General features: G+C 38.2%; 1 protein-coding gene across 2 annotated transcripts in view; it reads left to right on the top strand.

Annotated features, from left to right (window-relative positions):
- The window catches only part of LOC149570946 (uncharacterized), a 93734-nt gene extending 80262 nt beyond the window's left edge, over positions 1-13472 (top strand). For both annotated transcript variants that reach the window (XM_089812500.1, XM_089812499.1), the window contains one exon: positions 12927-13472. In XM_089812500.1, coding sequence (XP_089668626.1) covers positions 12927-13070 — 144 coding nt within the window. In that variant the 3' untranslated portion in view covers positions 13071-13472. The remainder of the gene's footprint in view (positions 1-12926) is intronic.
- The last annotated feature ends 3111 nt before the right edge of the window (positions 13473-16583 follow it).

Raw genomic sequence — 16583 nt, 5'->3', positions numbered from 1 at the left:
TATTCCATTTATGCCACCACATCGTAGGACTTTATTACAAACATCAAAATTTAAAACACACTAAAACATGACATCAACTTCCTTCATAGTTTTTGCACTTCTTGTAGCATCATCTTTGTTATGTCTTCTTGTCGCACAATTTTGAATTATTGTTTCATCCTTGTTTGTTCCTGTAGCATATTTCACCATGTTAGTTCCTGTAGCATAATTTGTCTGGTCTGCTCCTGCAACAAACAATGTCAAGGATAGATGCATTTAATGCATAGTGGGTGTGTTTAGTGGTAATTTATTTCACCCTACTCTGCAAGTGTGCGCAGTGGGCATTTATTGCCTACTACAATTGTGGATTCCTTTTGCATTAATGAAGATTCATTTTTCTTTGCCCTAGCCTAATTAGGGCTAATATGGCATATTGTGGGCCATTAGTTACTGTTTCAATCCAAGCCACTCATTGTATTCGAGGACCTATATAAAGGCTTCTTCTCATTTGCAAGTGGTAGATTTTGAGATTGTTGCTATGAGCTATTGAGACTAATGTTTTCATTGAAGTTTGGTGAATACTTTAAGTATATTAATGCTTGCTTGTTCTCTAAATTCCCTTATTTGGATTAAGATAGTTTAGATAGAGTGTTGTGATTGCAATGGAAAGTATAATGATGTTGTTATGAGTTCCTTTGGTTCATACTTCTGATATTTTAGTCGTTCTAAATTGTTGCGCAAAGTTAGCCTAAACCCCATTCTTGCATATGCTTTAACTTCTATCATTCACATACGTTGTTTTTTATGATGGTGTTTGTGGTGGTATGGAAATCTTTTGCATAACCTTTGAAGATTGCACCAATTCACGCGTAGTTGTAGTATAACTTGGTAAAGCGGAACTTGGTAATTGAGGAGCTTTCCCACCAAAGTAATCTTTATTGTTGTAATTACCCTTAGGATTAGTATAGAATCGCTGAACCCTAATTCTCTTTTATTTCTATCTTTTCTGTGAAAACTCCCAAAAAAGAACTTAATTCCAAAACCCTTTGATAGCTCACACATCCAGCATGATTTGAAATGAATCTTAGTGAATATACATAAGGCCCCTTGTGATCATTAGAAAATCACATCAAACAGCAAGCTTATCCACAGTCAAGACCCAACATAAAGAGAACCTCGGAGTCATAATATGATCTTGCAGTCTTAGCATACACACGACTTTCTTCAAGAGAGGATAAGATACACATCAATAATACCTCTTCATCCTAGCCCTTGATTATCATGAGGACGTACATAAAACAAAACTTTCTCCTCTCATTTTTTATGATTTGAATCCTTTTCTTTTAGAGAACTTATGCTATCTTATGCCCTATGCAATTTTTATTAGCCTTTGCTATTGTGATCTTTGAGAGCCATAACTACCATTATAATCATCCTCATACTACCATTATCGTCTTCATACTTTCATAATCTTTGCATCAATCAACCAATCTTCATTCTCTCATAGCCTCTTGTGCATGTGCTAAAAGTTTGAGAGCACCAACATTACCATTGCAAGATCTTGAAATATAGGATGATAATGGAGTTAGGAATCTCTTGAGTGCATTTGGTATATTAGTTTTGTTTCATTTTATATTTGTGCATTCACGACGAAATGCTCTATTGGTACATTTTTAGTTAGTTTGTAGATTTTCTTGTGGTTGGGCTTTTATTGATCTGCAAACATGTTTTCAATTTTGATATTGTACATTTTGGTGAACCCAACATGGATATTTAATTAATTTCAGAATTTTGTAGTCAAAGGATTTTATTGTGCATTTGTCACTCAGAATTGTGCAATTGCTTATCAATTTAATAGTTTATACTTTCTGATTTCTCTATTTCTTCTCTAAATTGTACAGTAGCGCAATTGACCTGGTACCTGAACAATTGTTGTCCCTCCTGCACAATTGCACTATATTCTATGCAATTGAATTGTTTCTCTGTAATTCTGCAATTGAAGTCTTTGTTGTGCAGTTACATTTTGTTATGCACATTTGATTTCCTTTCTGTGCATTTTTTTGGTCTCCGCACCATTTTAGTTGTTTCCGCACATTTGTACTAGTTTTTGCACTTTTGGCTGTTTCTAATTTGGATTATCTATATTTGGCTGATGTCATAGACTGATCTGTTTATTCAACTTTTGTGGCTGGATTGTTAATGCAAGTTTTGCATGTCTTGATTTATATATTAGCACACAACTCATTTCTAATGGGGAAGAAATGATCTTGCTTGTCTTAGCTTTAGCTCACATTTGGATTTGGTGCTCTAAAAGGAATCGAGTGTTTGATGCACTTGCACACTCATGTCATAGAACCCAAGATAGAACACAGGTATTCTCTCCCCCGCCTTCATTGATCTAGGGTGTAAGAGAAATTGGTACTATCTTCTTTCTCTTTTGTAGAGGCCTGCCCCTTTGTGAGAAGTAACCAGTCCAAAAGCAGTTTACCCCTTGGGTTTCTATATAATAAATAGGTAGCCAGTGAAAGCTTGTCCAATTTGGTGTAAAAGGCATAGAAGCAATCTGAATTTGGTAGCCTTCGGAAATCAAGAGCTAACAAGGGTTATAAGAGCTTTAAGTAGCTTGCATAGTGAAACTTTATGTGGCTTTGTTCCTAGAGTTGTAACTAAATACTGTAGGTTACAAACCTACCCTATTGATTGAGTCGGTGTGGCAGTTGCAGTGCAAGGGAATAACATCATTCTGTGAAGTTACTCACCATATATGTTTCCTTGGGGTTGAGGTAGGAATTTGCAGCTTTGCACAAGCCATTTAACTTCTAGATAGAGAGTTGTTTCCTGGTGAACCAAGCACCCTAGCATGCTGAATTCTTGCATGACAAGATTGAAATATACTCCCTTCAAGGGTTGAGCTTGTTGGTTACCAAAACCGCAGATTGGGAATCTAAGAGACTGCCACTTCTTCAATAAGATTTAGCAATCAGTTTTGGCCAACAAACGAGAATCACCTTGATTCCCCTACATTTCAGGCTCTGCCAGACCTAGGTGGTAGACCTTCTCCTCGAACAAGATCACTTGGTTCAAAGCTTTTCTATAGCGAATTTAAGCTTTGGACAGTTCTTCGGTTGGCAAAGTCCTTGAACTCAATCAAGATAAAGCTAAATGCTGAATGTTTTGTATAAGGTTTTTTACAATGGTTTTGAGGTTTGTAGGAAGGAAGTTATAGATTTTCCGACTTCAAATATAAATCCAATACTTCAATGATAAAAGACCAGTGCTTTAGCTTATTTGGGTAACTTAGTCAACTACAATGAAGATCATAATGTACAACTTTATAATGTTCGACGCACATAAACTATAAATAGTTTAATAATCAAGATGCGACGGATCAACTATATATATGCAATTCTAAACTAGTCCAGATTGCACTTTAGCTCCTAAGGTTGGGGAGACGCGACACATATTCGGAAACAATTAAATATTTCACAATATTTGCGATGATCAAGTTTAAAATGCCATAGATGACCTCATCTACTTATTTGACCAAAATTGTTTTCAGCAATAAGAAAACGTTTATAAAAGACGAATCAATTGTAGTTTAATTCTCCATGCCTTTAATATAAACAAAAAGCATAAAAGGCTTTTATTTTATTCATTAAAATATAATAAATAAATTTATTTTACAAAGCGATATTAAAGTTCCTTATCCCCCTATACAAAATAAATATATTACATCTGCTCTTATACGTTTTCAAATATGTATTCTTTATGGATATTGGAGTTTCTTCGCTCTGCTAGGGTTTCTTGCTTCATGTGATCTTTCAGTTTTTTGTGTACGGTTTTTTGTGTGAACTTTCCCTCTGTTAGCTCCACTTGTCACACCGCATTTACTGTAGGAGTTTTTAGGCTAGGATATAATGGCTCCGGCCAACAGTGAACCGGTTGTTTTTGGTTTTCATGTTGCTGCTTCGGTTTGCCATGGTGCCTCCACAGAACAAACGTCTACACAAGTTTGTGCCGAAGGTTTTTAATGAGGTAATCTTGACATTATCCTTCCTTTGCAAGAATTTGATGCTACATGTGATTGGTTAGAACAACACACCTTGATAGGTTATTTTGTGGGTAGGACTCCACCTGAAGCTATGCTCCGAGAATGGGTTAACAAGAGTTGGACTCCTCATGGAACTTGCCTTGACGCTGTGCAAAACCTTACCAAAGGTTTTTCTTTATTTCGCTTCACTAACCCCTCGCAGGCAGATGCGGTCTTTAACAACAGACCATGGTCTGTGCGTTCTTCTTTGCTTGTTTTTCAAAAATGGTCACGAGACTTCATAGACTCAGATGATAAAAAACTTAGGGTTCTTGTATGGGTCGAGTTCCCAAGTTTACCCTTGCCTTGGTGGCCTTTCATTGAGTTCATTGCCAAAGCCCTTGGCAAAGTTGTCACCAAGGAGCCTGAGAAAATTTTCAACGCCCGCCCGCAACGACGTGTTTGCATAGAGGTGGATCTTTCCAAGGATCTCAAGGATTCTGTGGAAATTCAGATTGGGACTAAAACCTTCTCTCAGAAGGTGCTTTACTTGAACCTCCCCAACACTTGTTATAGGTGCTAGTTCGCAGAACACAAGATCAAGGAGTGCCCTCTGGCTATGCCTAAGGTCAAGCCCACGCCTAAAGAGGTGCCTATCAAATAGGCCGAAGGGAAAAAAGAAGAATGGGTTACTGTTGGGCGTAAGGGCAAGGCTCCCTCGAATCCCTTGCCCCCAAGCAGACCTATGCTGCGATCGCTGCGGTTCCTCCCATCCCTACAGGAACGTCAATTCCACCTAGTGTAAGGATGCAAGCGATGGACAAAGAAACTGCTTCCGGAGTTTCGCAGGTTTCAAACCCTGCTAGCTTGTAGGGGATTAAGGCAGCTACTAGGGCTTCTGCCTTGGCTGGGGTGCGAACTCCTCTTGCTGCTTCTTCCATAGCACCACCAGCGACACGGTGTGCTCGCAGTCCTCCTGGACGTGTGGAGATACCAGAGGTGAAACGTCAGGCTGTAAGTCCAGAGGTTTTTCTGTCTGACTTCAGCCATGTTTCTACCTTCTTGCAGAATAGCTTCTCCTCTCTTGAGGATGAAGATGATATGGAAGAGTTCTAATGAACTTCCTATCATGGAATGTTCGAGGTCTCACAGACCTCCCTAGAAAGTACTATGTTCGGGATGTCCGTCATAGACTTGGTAATTTAGATTTTCTCTGTCTGCAAGAAGTTAAAATTTCTGGTTTTATGCTTTCTTCGGCATGCCATGTAATTTGGCAGGATGGCGTGATTTTTTCTTCCCAGCACGAAGCTGGCCGAGGTGGTGTAGTTACTCCCCTGTTACCTCGCCTTCATTCTATTATTATTTCGGACGGTTCTGACCCCACGCATAGAATTATTTGGCTTTTGCTTTCCATTAACAATCATTCTTTTGGAGTCATTAATGTTTATGCTTCCAATGATGTTGTGGAAAGATCCTAGATGTGGGCCTGGCTGGCTGACAACTTGCCTCCAGCTACTAGGGTTATGTGTGGGGACTTTAATATGGTTGAAGTGGCCTCTGACAAAGATGACATTCTACCTTTTTGTTGGACAGTTGGGGAAAGACAAGCCTGGTATTACATGCGCAATAAATTGGGCCTTTTTGATCCCAATACCAACTGCCGCCAGGATAGTGGGGTTTGGCACACCTGGTCCAACTTTCGAGTTAGCTCTGACCGCATATTAAAACGCCTTGATTGTGCTATGATCACTGCACAATCTTTTTTCTCTTTTTCTGAGGATCAAGATTTTCTTGTCATTCCCTTGCTAGATGTGACGTTATCTGACCACTACTCCATTTATTTTGTCATTTCTTGGCAAATAGCTGTCCCAAAGGTGGCCAAGTCTCAGTTCTTCCTCAACACGTCTGTGCTGATGCATGCTTCCACCATTTCGCACATCCTACGTGTTTGGAACTTGGAGCCACGTCCGCATTCTCAAAGGGGATGGATTCAATGGTGGAATGATGCCATTACCAAAACTGCTCGGTTCCTGTGCATTTATGGGTGACAATTGGCTATGTTCCGTAAACGGTCATATGAAGCCAGCACGCTTGCCCTCAAAAAAGCCTTTGAGGCCCTCACCCTCAATCCCTTTGATGTGGACTTACAAATTCAGCTTGCCAAGCTTCGCCATGACAAACAAATTGCTGATAATTATGCTGCACAGGGAGCCCAAATCAAAGCCCATCTCCATTGGTTGGAGGTTGGCGACAAAGCCTCGAAGGAGTTTTTTCAGGCTCTTTGTGCCCGTCATACCAATGTTGGGATTAAAAAAATCAAACAAGGAAATGCTGTTCTGTCTAGTCTCCCCACCATCTTGCAAGCATTTGTTCATCATTATGAGAACGTGTTTGCTTCACAGGGAAATTCGGTTGCTCAGGAGGAAGCTCTCAGAAAGTGTATTTCTGTTACTTCAAACTGTCTTGCAGCTGAGCAACGCGCTTTTTGTGAGCAACTTCTTTCCCTCCGAGACCTTAAAGAGGCGGTCTACTCCATGGTGGATGAGAAGTCCCCTGGGTGTGATGGGTTTCCTTGTGAATTCTACAAACACCTCTGGGAGCATATAGGTCCTGATCTGCATAAAGTTTATCTTGAAGCCTATCACTCTAAAAGCTTAGGAGCCATTATAAACAAAGGAAATATCAAATTCATACCTTAAGCTGGTGATCCAGAGGACATATGTAATTGGAGACCCATTACCCTTCTGAATGTGTCATATAAGATTATTGCCAAGGCACTCTCTCAAAATCAGGCACATGTTGCCCTTAATTGTGCGACCAGAGCAAATTGGATTCATCAAGTCCACATATATTTTTGACAACATCATTGCTGTCTGGGAGGGAATGGAATGGGCTTGCAAGTCCAATCAAAAGGCCATCTTTTTAAAGATAGATTTTGCTAAAGCCTATGATCGCATTGAATGACCCTTCATCTTGGCTATGCTCCAGGCTTTGGGTTTTGGCCCCAACTTCCTCCAATCTGTGGAGATGCTCTTTGGGGATGCTAATGCTTGCATTACCATCAACAATTCACAATCTGAGGCTTCTGGGCTTTTGCGTTCCATCAGACAAGGTTTTCCGCTAGCTGCTGCGCTTTATGTCCTTGCTGCGGAAGGTTTTTGATATTTTTTTGCGCATTTTGTGTCCTCAGGATTGGTTCGTGGCATTTCCTTGCTTGAATCATCCTCCCAATTAGTCAATGGACACTTTGTTGATGATTCTTTTCTCACTCTTTTAGAGGATGAAGAAAACATCAATAATGCTTTAAGTTGCTTGGACACCTTTTGTCAAGCATCTGGTTCTGCCATTCAATGGCATAAAACGCTCTGCTTCCGCTAGTCATTTTTGCCAGCTCCACCTTGGCTTAGCTAGTTTGAGTGGAAATGGGTTGCTGACGGAGAAATCTTCCGCTTTCTTGGTATTCCTTTTGCATTCCAGGCGTTGCCTGTGGAACTTTGGAATGCTGTGCTGGCTAAGATTAGCAAAAAGATCGACTATTGGATCACAAAGCCGCTCTCCCTCGTGGGAAAATTCCAGATTTGCTCTAATATTCTTGCAGCCACTCATGTGTATTACTCCTCTTGCTAGGCTGCATCCAAAGCTTCATGCATGAAGCTGGAAAGATTGCTCATGGATTTTCTCTGGGCCTCTGGTTCTGATCACCATGGCTTTCACAGAGTGCCCTGGGATTTCTGTTGTCTCCCAAAAGAGTCCAATGGTCTTGGCTTGCATTCCACTCGGAGACAAGGCATTGCACTTTGTGCAAAATAGATTATTAGGGCTATCTCAGGAGATGAAGCTTGGAAGATTCTGGTTTGGCCCTGCATTTCTTTTGGCTTCCTTGTCAACAGGCCTGCTTGGAAGGGGATTGGTTTCCAAACCCTTCTCATTATGCTTGAGCTTGTGGTCATTCAAGGCTCCTTCGTCATCAAGAGCATCTAGAAAGCCTGGGAGGCTGTTAAGCCGTGGCTTCAATGGGTTGGAGATGAATTCCGCAATGGCCTCTCCTTGAATCAGCATAACATCTAGTGGTCTCCCTTGTTTGCCATTCAAGGTACTCCCCTCGCCAAGACTCAAGGGGCCAGTGCTCTACGTTTTTTCAAACGTGGCATCAAAACTCGTAAGGACCTCTTTTCACGGGTCACCATGAGTTTCAGGACTTGGGAAGATATGCAAGTACAGTACCACCTTGTCCATTCAGATCGGTAGACTTTTGACCTTCTGCTTTCTTCCATCCCTGTTCACTTAGTTCATAAAGTGGGGATTCAGTTTGTTCGTCCTTGGTGGCTTGATTGGAGGTGGTATCCTGCCACTCCTTTTTCTAATTACAAGCCAAGTTTGGATTACAAATGGCTTTTGCCTCATCTTCCCATGGTGGATACGCTAAACCACAGATGGCATTTGCAATCTTCTCTTTCTGAATGGAGAAAATGCTTTGACACCATATGGAATGCTATAACTGAACCCAAGATTGTACATTTTGCTTGGTGCCTGGCCTTCCAAGGTCTTCCCCTGGGGCCTCGGCTCAAACACATTGTGGTTCTTGATCCTAGATGCCCCTTTTGTGGACAACCAGAGTCTTTCTTGCATATTTTTTTGGTTCTGCAAGCGTGCTCAGAATTATTGGCATTGGATTCATGATTTTTTCAAGCCATTCAGACCTAAGTCTTTCTCTTGGCATATGATTTTACTGGGTGACTCTCCCAGATTTCCTCGGAAGTTCACCTAGATTTGGCATACCTTTAGGTTGGAGATCCTGTTTTCTCTGTGGAAAGATAGGAATACTATTCTTTTCACACAGTTTTTTGGATGTTAACATTGCCATGTATACTAAGGCATGCATTTGTAATAATGTAATTATGCAGATTCAGGTGCAAGCTAATAAAGTTGCACTCAAAGTTGCTCACTTGCAGGAGCTGCTCAATCACTGGGGCAATGCTCCTTGTACTATCGCCAGAGTTCCTCCTGATGCCTCAACGGAGACCTCGACACTCTACGGCTGTTGTCCTCGGTGCCACTCCTCTGGCCGCCACTCGCACACCCCGCGCTCCTAGGCTTCCTGTTGCCGCTCTCCCAGCGGTGGTGATGGCGAATGGAGGCGCCGCTTAGCTTCCCCACCTCGTGGTGGTACTGGTTGGTCCTCGGCTCATCCACCTGGTTCTCATCGTGCGCACTCTGGGAAGTGGCCTCACCTGGACCTGGCGATTTGTCCTTCGTGGCTAGAGGTTAAAGATGCAGAGGCTGCCACTGTTGATGATGGTTGGACTATTCCTAGCCCGCCCCCCAATCCTAAAGATGATTGGGGTTTTCAAGACAAAGATGATCCACCACCCTCGGTTGGGACTACTTTGGCAGCTTGAGGTTGCCTTATATGTTTTTTTTTGATGAATAGTTTCTATTTCCGACTACGGCTGTGCTTTTAGTCTAGCTTTGGCCATGTGAACTCTTTCGCAAGGTGATCTTGTATCCCCCGTCCTCTTTTTTGTGAATTGTAAACTGAATATATTTTATTAATAGAAAAGGTCACTATTCATCAAAAAAAAAAAGTATTCTTGACTTATGGAATGTGTCCTGTTTTTTGTTTTCCATATCTCCCTTAAATATCTTTTTTACTATAGAGATGTGACTTTAAAATGAATAGTCTCACCTCCTCCAACATGATAAACAAGATTTTTTAAAGACTTTAATCCTTCTAATATTATCCTAAAACATATTGTGCCTTTCGTATATTACTTATTCCTGTAGTTGTTCAATACAAATCTTCAGCATTCAAAACTCTCGATAGCACTTTGTAACCATAATCGCATGACATGTATTATTATTCATGCCAACAAGGCGTTCAAAGGGAACTTGATGCATATGTATATTTTCATCGTTTGATCGCTCTTACTCATGCTCGAACATCTCTCCATGGTCACGCACGATATGCACTGCTAGCCCAAACTTCTTTGAATATTGCCGTACTTCTCTTAAAATTCACGCCATCTCCAGTTTGTCTTCTATGACGTTTTCTTTCATACGTTTGCTGCATTTTCTTCATAACAAGTGATGTGGCTTTTCCATGATTCTTCTCCTGGATGAAGAATGCTGTCTTGAATAGATGAGTGTTTGAGAGACGAGAGAGATATAACTTCAGAGAGACTTCTCAATAATACTTTGATGAATATCCAAAACTATATCCATAGTGATTTGTGATATGCATACAGACTTAGGCGCATGGGTTCATGATTCCGTTTTTGAATCTCGGTGGCAGTTTCAAAACTCCATAACAAGGAGCCACAATCATCACTCTATGTTTCAGTCAATCTAATGCTTTTGGTAGAGCATATCTCTCAATCCACCTTTTTTGGACCATGGAGCACACTTTGCAGGTACAAGTATAATATTCATCACATCAGTGCCAGCCAATGGAAGGGACTCTTTCTGCTTTCTCATCAGTATTTACTTTTGATTCTAGTTGAACATCAGAATACTGTAGATCGTTACTTTCTAGTACAAGTGTGTGAGGTAGAATTGGGGATGCTGATAAATCAACTTTAGGTGCACTCAGTAGAGAAGATGTAGAAGTCTTTCCTGAAAATTCATTGCCTCTGATGTCTTGATGTTGTGTGATTTTTGACAAGGCTTGGTCTTCAAAAAGAATTTCTGCAGAAGCTTTTGTTGATGGACTTTTAGAATAATCCTTTACATACTTCAAATCAACACCTTGTTCCTTAATTCCTCTTCAATATTTTCTGATGCTTGGTGTTCCATTATTGAGACCAGCATCTGGAATAGTGCTTCCAAACTTCCTTGTGGTGCAGTTTTAAAATAGAATCGAGTAAAGCAAACATGTTTCTTTGGTCTGCAGCTGTTTACTTCATGAAGGTTTGTGATGTCCATCCCTTACTGGCAGATACATATAAGGCCAGAAAATCAAATTGTCCCTCTGAAGCACCAAGATTTGCAATAAATTTATATCAATCTTTTCATCTCTCCACACCTTTCTTCAGACATCATCTTTTACAAAACAAAAACAGGGTTTAAATGAGAAATAATTTAAAATAAGTGAAAAAAAGATACACAAATGGAGGCCCTCATTTGCCAAAATCAGGAATCCATCAGAGCCTTTGTGTTAGATGAAATATTGCATTGTAATCCAATCGACCTTAGGTATATACTTTACTTAAAGTGTTTAGACCTGTGGAAATTGGCTTCAAGAAGCTATTGGACATACACATATACACTTAATTGTCACAAACAAAGAAACAACCATTTTCTCTTTGTGTTTGGAGTGTTTTCTTGGCACTCTTGATTACTTGAAACAAGTCATGCTTGGTCAAACAAAACAAACTCAAGATCACAACTTGTTCCACAAAAAACATTTTCAACAAGAGCAAACATTTCAATGCAAAATTTTGGAGGAGGACAATGGAGTCAAGCGTCTCTTCAGTGCATTTGGTATATTTGTTTTGTTTTATTTATGTTATATATTCATGAGAGTATTCCATTGAAATGAGGTTCATTGGTTTTGTAAATCTAGGGCTTATGGTTGGGCTTGATTGGGTTCAGAATTACAATTGAGATTTTATCTTGAGGTCTGACACATCCTCAATGGATGCAATACATATAATGAAGAAGTTAATGTTTTTCTTTAAGATAGAAGAGAAGGATTTCAGTTTGCACTTTGAAGGTTGGTTAGATGAAAACTCAAGAAGATCAAGTAATGTCATGAAATGGTGCACAGCTAACATCAATTGAAATACAATAAGTATATGCTGTGTACTCCAGGTAGGTCCAATCGTTGTTCTCATACAAAAAATTGGTATTGTGTCAAATTTCAAGTTGGTCTTAAATGAAAAGTGCCTAGGTCTCATCTTGTTTATTGCTTCTTGTTGCCCTTTGTCCTTTTCTAATCTTTGCTGGATTGTGGAATTGAGCATATTAACAGAAGGAATGAATTTTTTGAAGAGAACCTTGGCTATAGGGGGAACACTTGGAGAAATGAATGCACCTAAGCGTCAAGGTAAAATTCAGAACAGTTCATATATGTGCTCCTGGGAAGCCAGGGCACATCTCATTAAATAACAATTTTAGTTGAGAATTGAAAACTTTCAGAGGAGAATGCCGACAAGACAAGCATGCAACATCTACAAGGAAGAAACACAATTCAGCAGAGGTGCAAATTAAAACAGTAATAGAGACCAAAGTACTCTGAAAGCTATATAATTAACTACTTGTGCGATCTTCTGGTAGCTAGCTAGGTGTATTTTGTGTTCATGGGTGTCTGTGCGTTCATATGTTGAATGGCTTGCCCATATTGGCAACAATTTATGACATATATAACTAAATGTGCGTAGGACTGGAGGATGAAACATTCCTTTGAGTTGTATGTTGATGAAATTACTTGCTTGTTTGTTGCATTTTCTTTTTGCATCCAAGGAGTCCCCTAACACGGAAAATGCCTGATATGATGGTTTGCAAGAGCAAGTTCGTTAATCTGTTTTGTTGTAACACAGACTCTCTGCACCAGCAACAAGTAGTTTTAGTGCATAACTGATTGAAAGTCCCATAATGCAGTCCTCTAGAAGTCTTTGGTTCGGTTCAAAAGAAACTCTTAAAGTTCTGCTGAAATGTCCACCTGCACTAGAAAAAGAGTTATTGTAACCATGACATTGATTCTTAGTGCTTTGTAATTGCAACATCCAGGACAAATTTATCTGCAATTCGTGGCATAATAATTTCAAGTATTCCAGTAATTTATAAATGGTAATCATCAGAATTCTTCAAGGGTATCTCCCGTTTAGAATGGTTGCGAGACATCAACCGGATTTACAGACTTACAGCCAAAAAGTGATGTGTTTCTATCATTGTTCTTATAAAGATAACTTTTGTGCAGGACGCTCAAGGCTTGAAGGAGACTGCCAAGTTCTTCAATGTTACTCCAGTCACAGTAGAAGGGGTTGCACATGATATGATGTTGGACACGTCATGGAAAAGAGGATCTGGGGCTCTTTTGTCATGGTTAGATTCCATTTATTAGTAAGATTCTGATTTTCTTGCTTTTCAGGCTAAAAAATTGAGGATTTTGTCAGAAGACACACTACAACATTGATTTAGAATTTTAGATGAAACAATACTGTGCCTGAAAACATAGAGATGATGCCCTATGTTTAGCCAATTTCATCCAAAGTACTCGTGTTTTGCAGTGATGTTTATTTCCACACTTCTTTATTAATTATATTAACATTATTTAATTGGCTAGATCCACAGATCTTCGTCTAGTGGTAGGTAACGGGCACTTATTTCCGAGATGTTCCAGGAACAAGTCTTGGGCAGGTTGCTGCACACTTGTTAATGCAGAGATAATGTCCCATGTAAAATAAAAGTTGAATCCCAAACTACTAATAAATAATAAGTTAATAACTAATATTTTTTTTTTTGAGCCACTGCAGAAATTTTCAGTTTGAAATTTAGCTTATTATGGTGAGCGCTACCCTGCAAAGATTCTCTAGTTTGAAAAAGATAGATATCTTCCAGCCGCTTGGCATAAAAGAGAGTCCTCATGTGAATCATAATTTGCCAGCTTAGACATTGAAGTTAACAATAGCCTATATTAAATGGTTGGAATGGATTGATTTGGCCAGCCTTGTTGATTTTATTAAGGTAAGTATTTTTCATCTGCTAGGGCATGAAACGGAGGCCTCATGTGAATCATAATTCAGCAGCCAGGAGGTTTTGAGGCAAAAAAGCTTGGATTAAATGGTTGGAATGGATTTGATTAGGCTCACATTTCATGATTTCTTTTGACTTATTTGATGAAATCCATCATATCCCTTTTAGAATATTTGTGAAGTAAAAGAATGAATTGCTTTGGGTCAACGTAGGTTGAAGCAGAGACGCACCAACCTGCAGGGTGCATGCAGTGTAGGCTAATGATTCTTGGCATGTTTGATGCATTTTCGAGAATTTCATATGCATTTTATTAAAAAATAATTTCAACTACTAACAAAGGTCAAAATACACATTTTATTAAAACCCTTAAGCATTTTATGTTTACGTGTTAAAGACTACTTTTACAGTGCAATCAATTTTTGCATTATTTCTGACTATTTAGTAATTTAATTGTGCACTGCATTTTCAACTGGGGCATATGAAAATGCAGTAATGTGTGCTAAAAATTTCATGACGCATTAATCATTAATAAATTGAGTTGCATAGGATATGATTTTTCTGATTTACTAAATTCATAATGATGTTATGTTCAACACCAAACTCTTTCAACTTAGTTGTTCCAGTTTTAAATTACAGTAGACTCCCCCAGTACTCTGCATGCTTGAAAATATAGCTTCCCAGCATTGCATCTGCATAGCCATGTTTTGAGGGTTTCCATTAGGTGCTGCATTCCGCAGGGCTATTATATTCTTTTTTTTGATAAAATGCCCCAAAAATGAATAATCATGCCCAAGGATGATGGCTTGTGTTGCTGTTCATCATTTGAGCAGAAAAACGGAAAGTTCTAATAATTTTTTAAAACTGAATCAAAGCAAGAAAATTCTATAGAATGAGCCAGAAGGTTGCCAAGAAATAAATGAATTTTTTTTCGTCCTGTACAATCCAAGAAAAACTTGAGGTCCAACGTCCAAAACAGAGATCTTATCATAAAACTGCTGACTTGAACTCAAAATTTGGAAGTTCCAACGAAGTTAGTTATGAATCAAAGCAAGGAAAATCCATAGATTAAGGCAACCTGAAGGCTGCCAAGAAACAAATGAAATTACCCGAGTCCTGTACAATCCAAGAGAAACTTGAGGTCCAACTTGCATAACAGAGATCTTATTATAAAATTGCTGACTTGAACTCAAAACTTGAAAGTTCCGACAAAGTTATACAATGTTTTAAACTTCAGCACATACATCTAGAAAGCCTTTGAGTGAAAGGATTTATGAGGTCTAAGGTAAGTTGTTGAAATTCTCTTTTAAGTTTTTTTTCCAGTGATTTTGTTGGATTCAGGAGATGGACAAGTTAATGGTCTGCACAAAATTCACATCTCCTTTTTGTTGGCTGTTAGAGATAGGGGGTCCACTGATACTTCTTCCAAAGCTTAGGATTTGCATCCTTATTTGGGTGCACAAAACCCATATCTCCTTGGACCTAGGCTGTCAGGGATTGTGGGTCTGTTGAATTTCCTTTCAAAGCTAAGAACTTGCAATCCTTATCATATATACACGTTAGAAGTTGAATGAAACCTTGAGCTGAGTCAATTCACCTTCTCCAGTGAATCATGACCCCTTGCACTTAGTTTGGTCATTATGTGCAATTTATTTAGGTTCATACTCATAAATTTTATAAATTCGATAATTTTATTTTGGAATTCAAGTGAAAATATTTTAAATGTTCATTTAATTGGTTTTTAAAGTACAGAATTTGAAAATTGAAATGTATGGAGAATACGGGAAGATGGATAAAATATTAGATAATTTTGTTGTCTTTATTGTTTGAGGTGTTGCTTATTGGTTCCATTTTTTATGTTATTATAAAAAATAATACTAAATAACTGACTTTTATGCATAGAGAATTGATTTATGTAAGAACATAAATAACATCCTCTACAACAATATCCCACATAATTGTATAGAATCAACCTAAAAGAACTATAATTGTAAAATTAAGAATCAATTAACATAAATGAAATATGGGAAGTAGATGTTTATACACAATCATATCGGATAATCAACCTAAAAGAACTATAGTTGTAAAATTCAAAATCAATTTACATCAATGGAGTATTCAAAGTGGAGGTTTACACAAAGTCCAATTTGTAATGTACATATAAATTTTATATTTCCCCTTTCTTTCGAAGGGTCACACCATCCAATGAATTTATACATAACTATGCAAATTCATGAAACCTTAGTTTAGTTGATGAATTTTAAGCCTAGAAAATACTACAAGAAGTTATTCATTATATAAAAGTATATAGATATGGTTAGAGCCAAGTTTCTAATTTAGAGGCATAGACAAATTATAGTCTTTATGTAATATAAATAAACTTTGAGGAAAGTAGAATTCAGTGGGATTAGGAACTAAGAAACTAAATAAGTTAAATTCGTATTTTAATAAGAAACAAGCAAAAAATAAAATAAAATAATAGGAGAGATGTATGACCTTATTTTTAAAATTCATTTATTATAAATCTTTCAACACTATTTAAAATTTATTAAAAATAGTAATTTAAAATATGTGAGGAGATTCAAAGATATAGCATTAAGTAATCATTGTTCTGTTTAGATAAAGATAATAAATTCTTTAAAATAATGTGTAAAAGGTGATTATAGCATTAAGTAATCATTTTTCTTTTTAGTTGAAGATAATTTTGTAAAATGCTAAGTGTAAAAGGGTGATTATATTTTAGAACCTTGTAAGTTATAACTCATATAACTTCTAACTCAAACTTCAAAGTTTTGACATGGATTCAAATTTTCGAACTAATCCAAATGCCTCTCATAGCAATTCATCAAGACTTTTGGCAAAACTTTAGGGCTGAATTCCAATT

Source organism: Cupressus sempervirens, chromosome 2 (assembly GCF_028749045.1).
Source record: "Cupressus sempervirens isolate cs-2001-9-10 chromosome 2, ASM2874904v1, whole genome shotgun sequence".
Lineage (NCBI taxonomy): Eukaryota > Viridiplantae > Streptophyta > Pinopsida > Cupressales > Cupressaceae > Cupressus > Cupressus sempervirens.
This window is presented reverse-complemented; position numbering and strand designations above follow the sequence as displayed.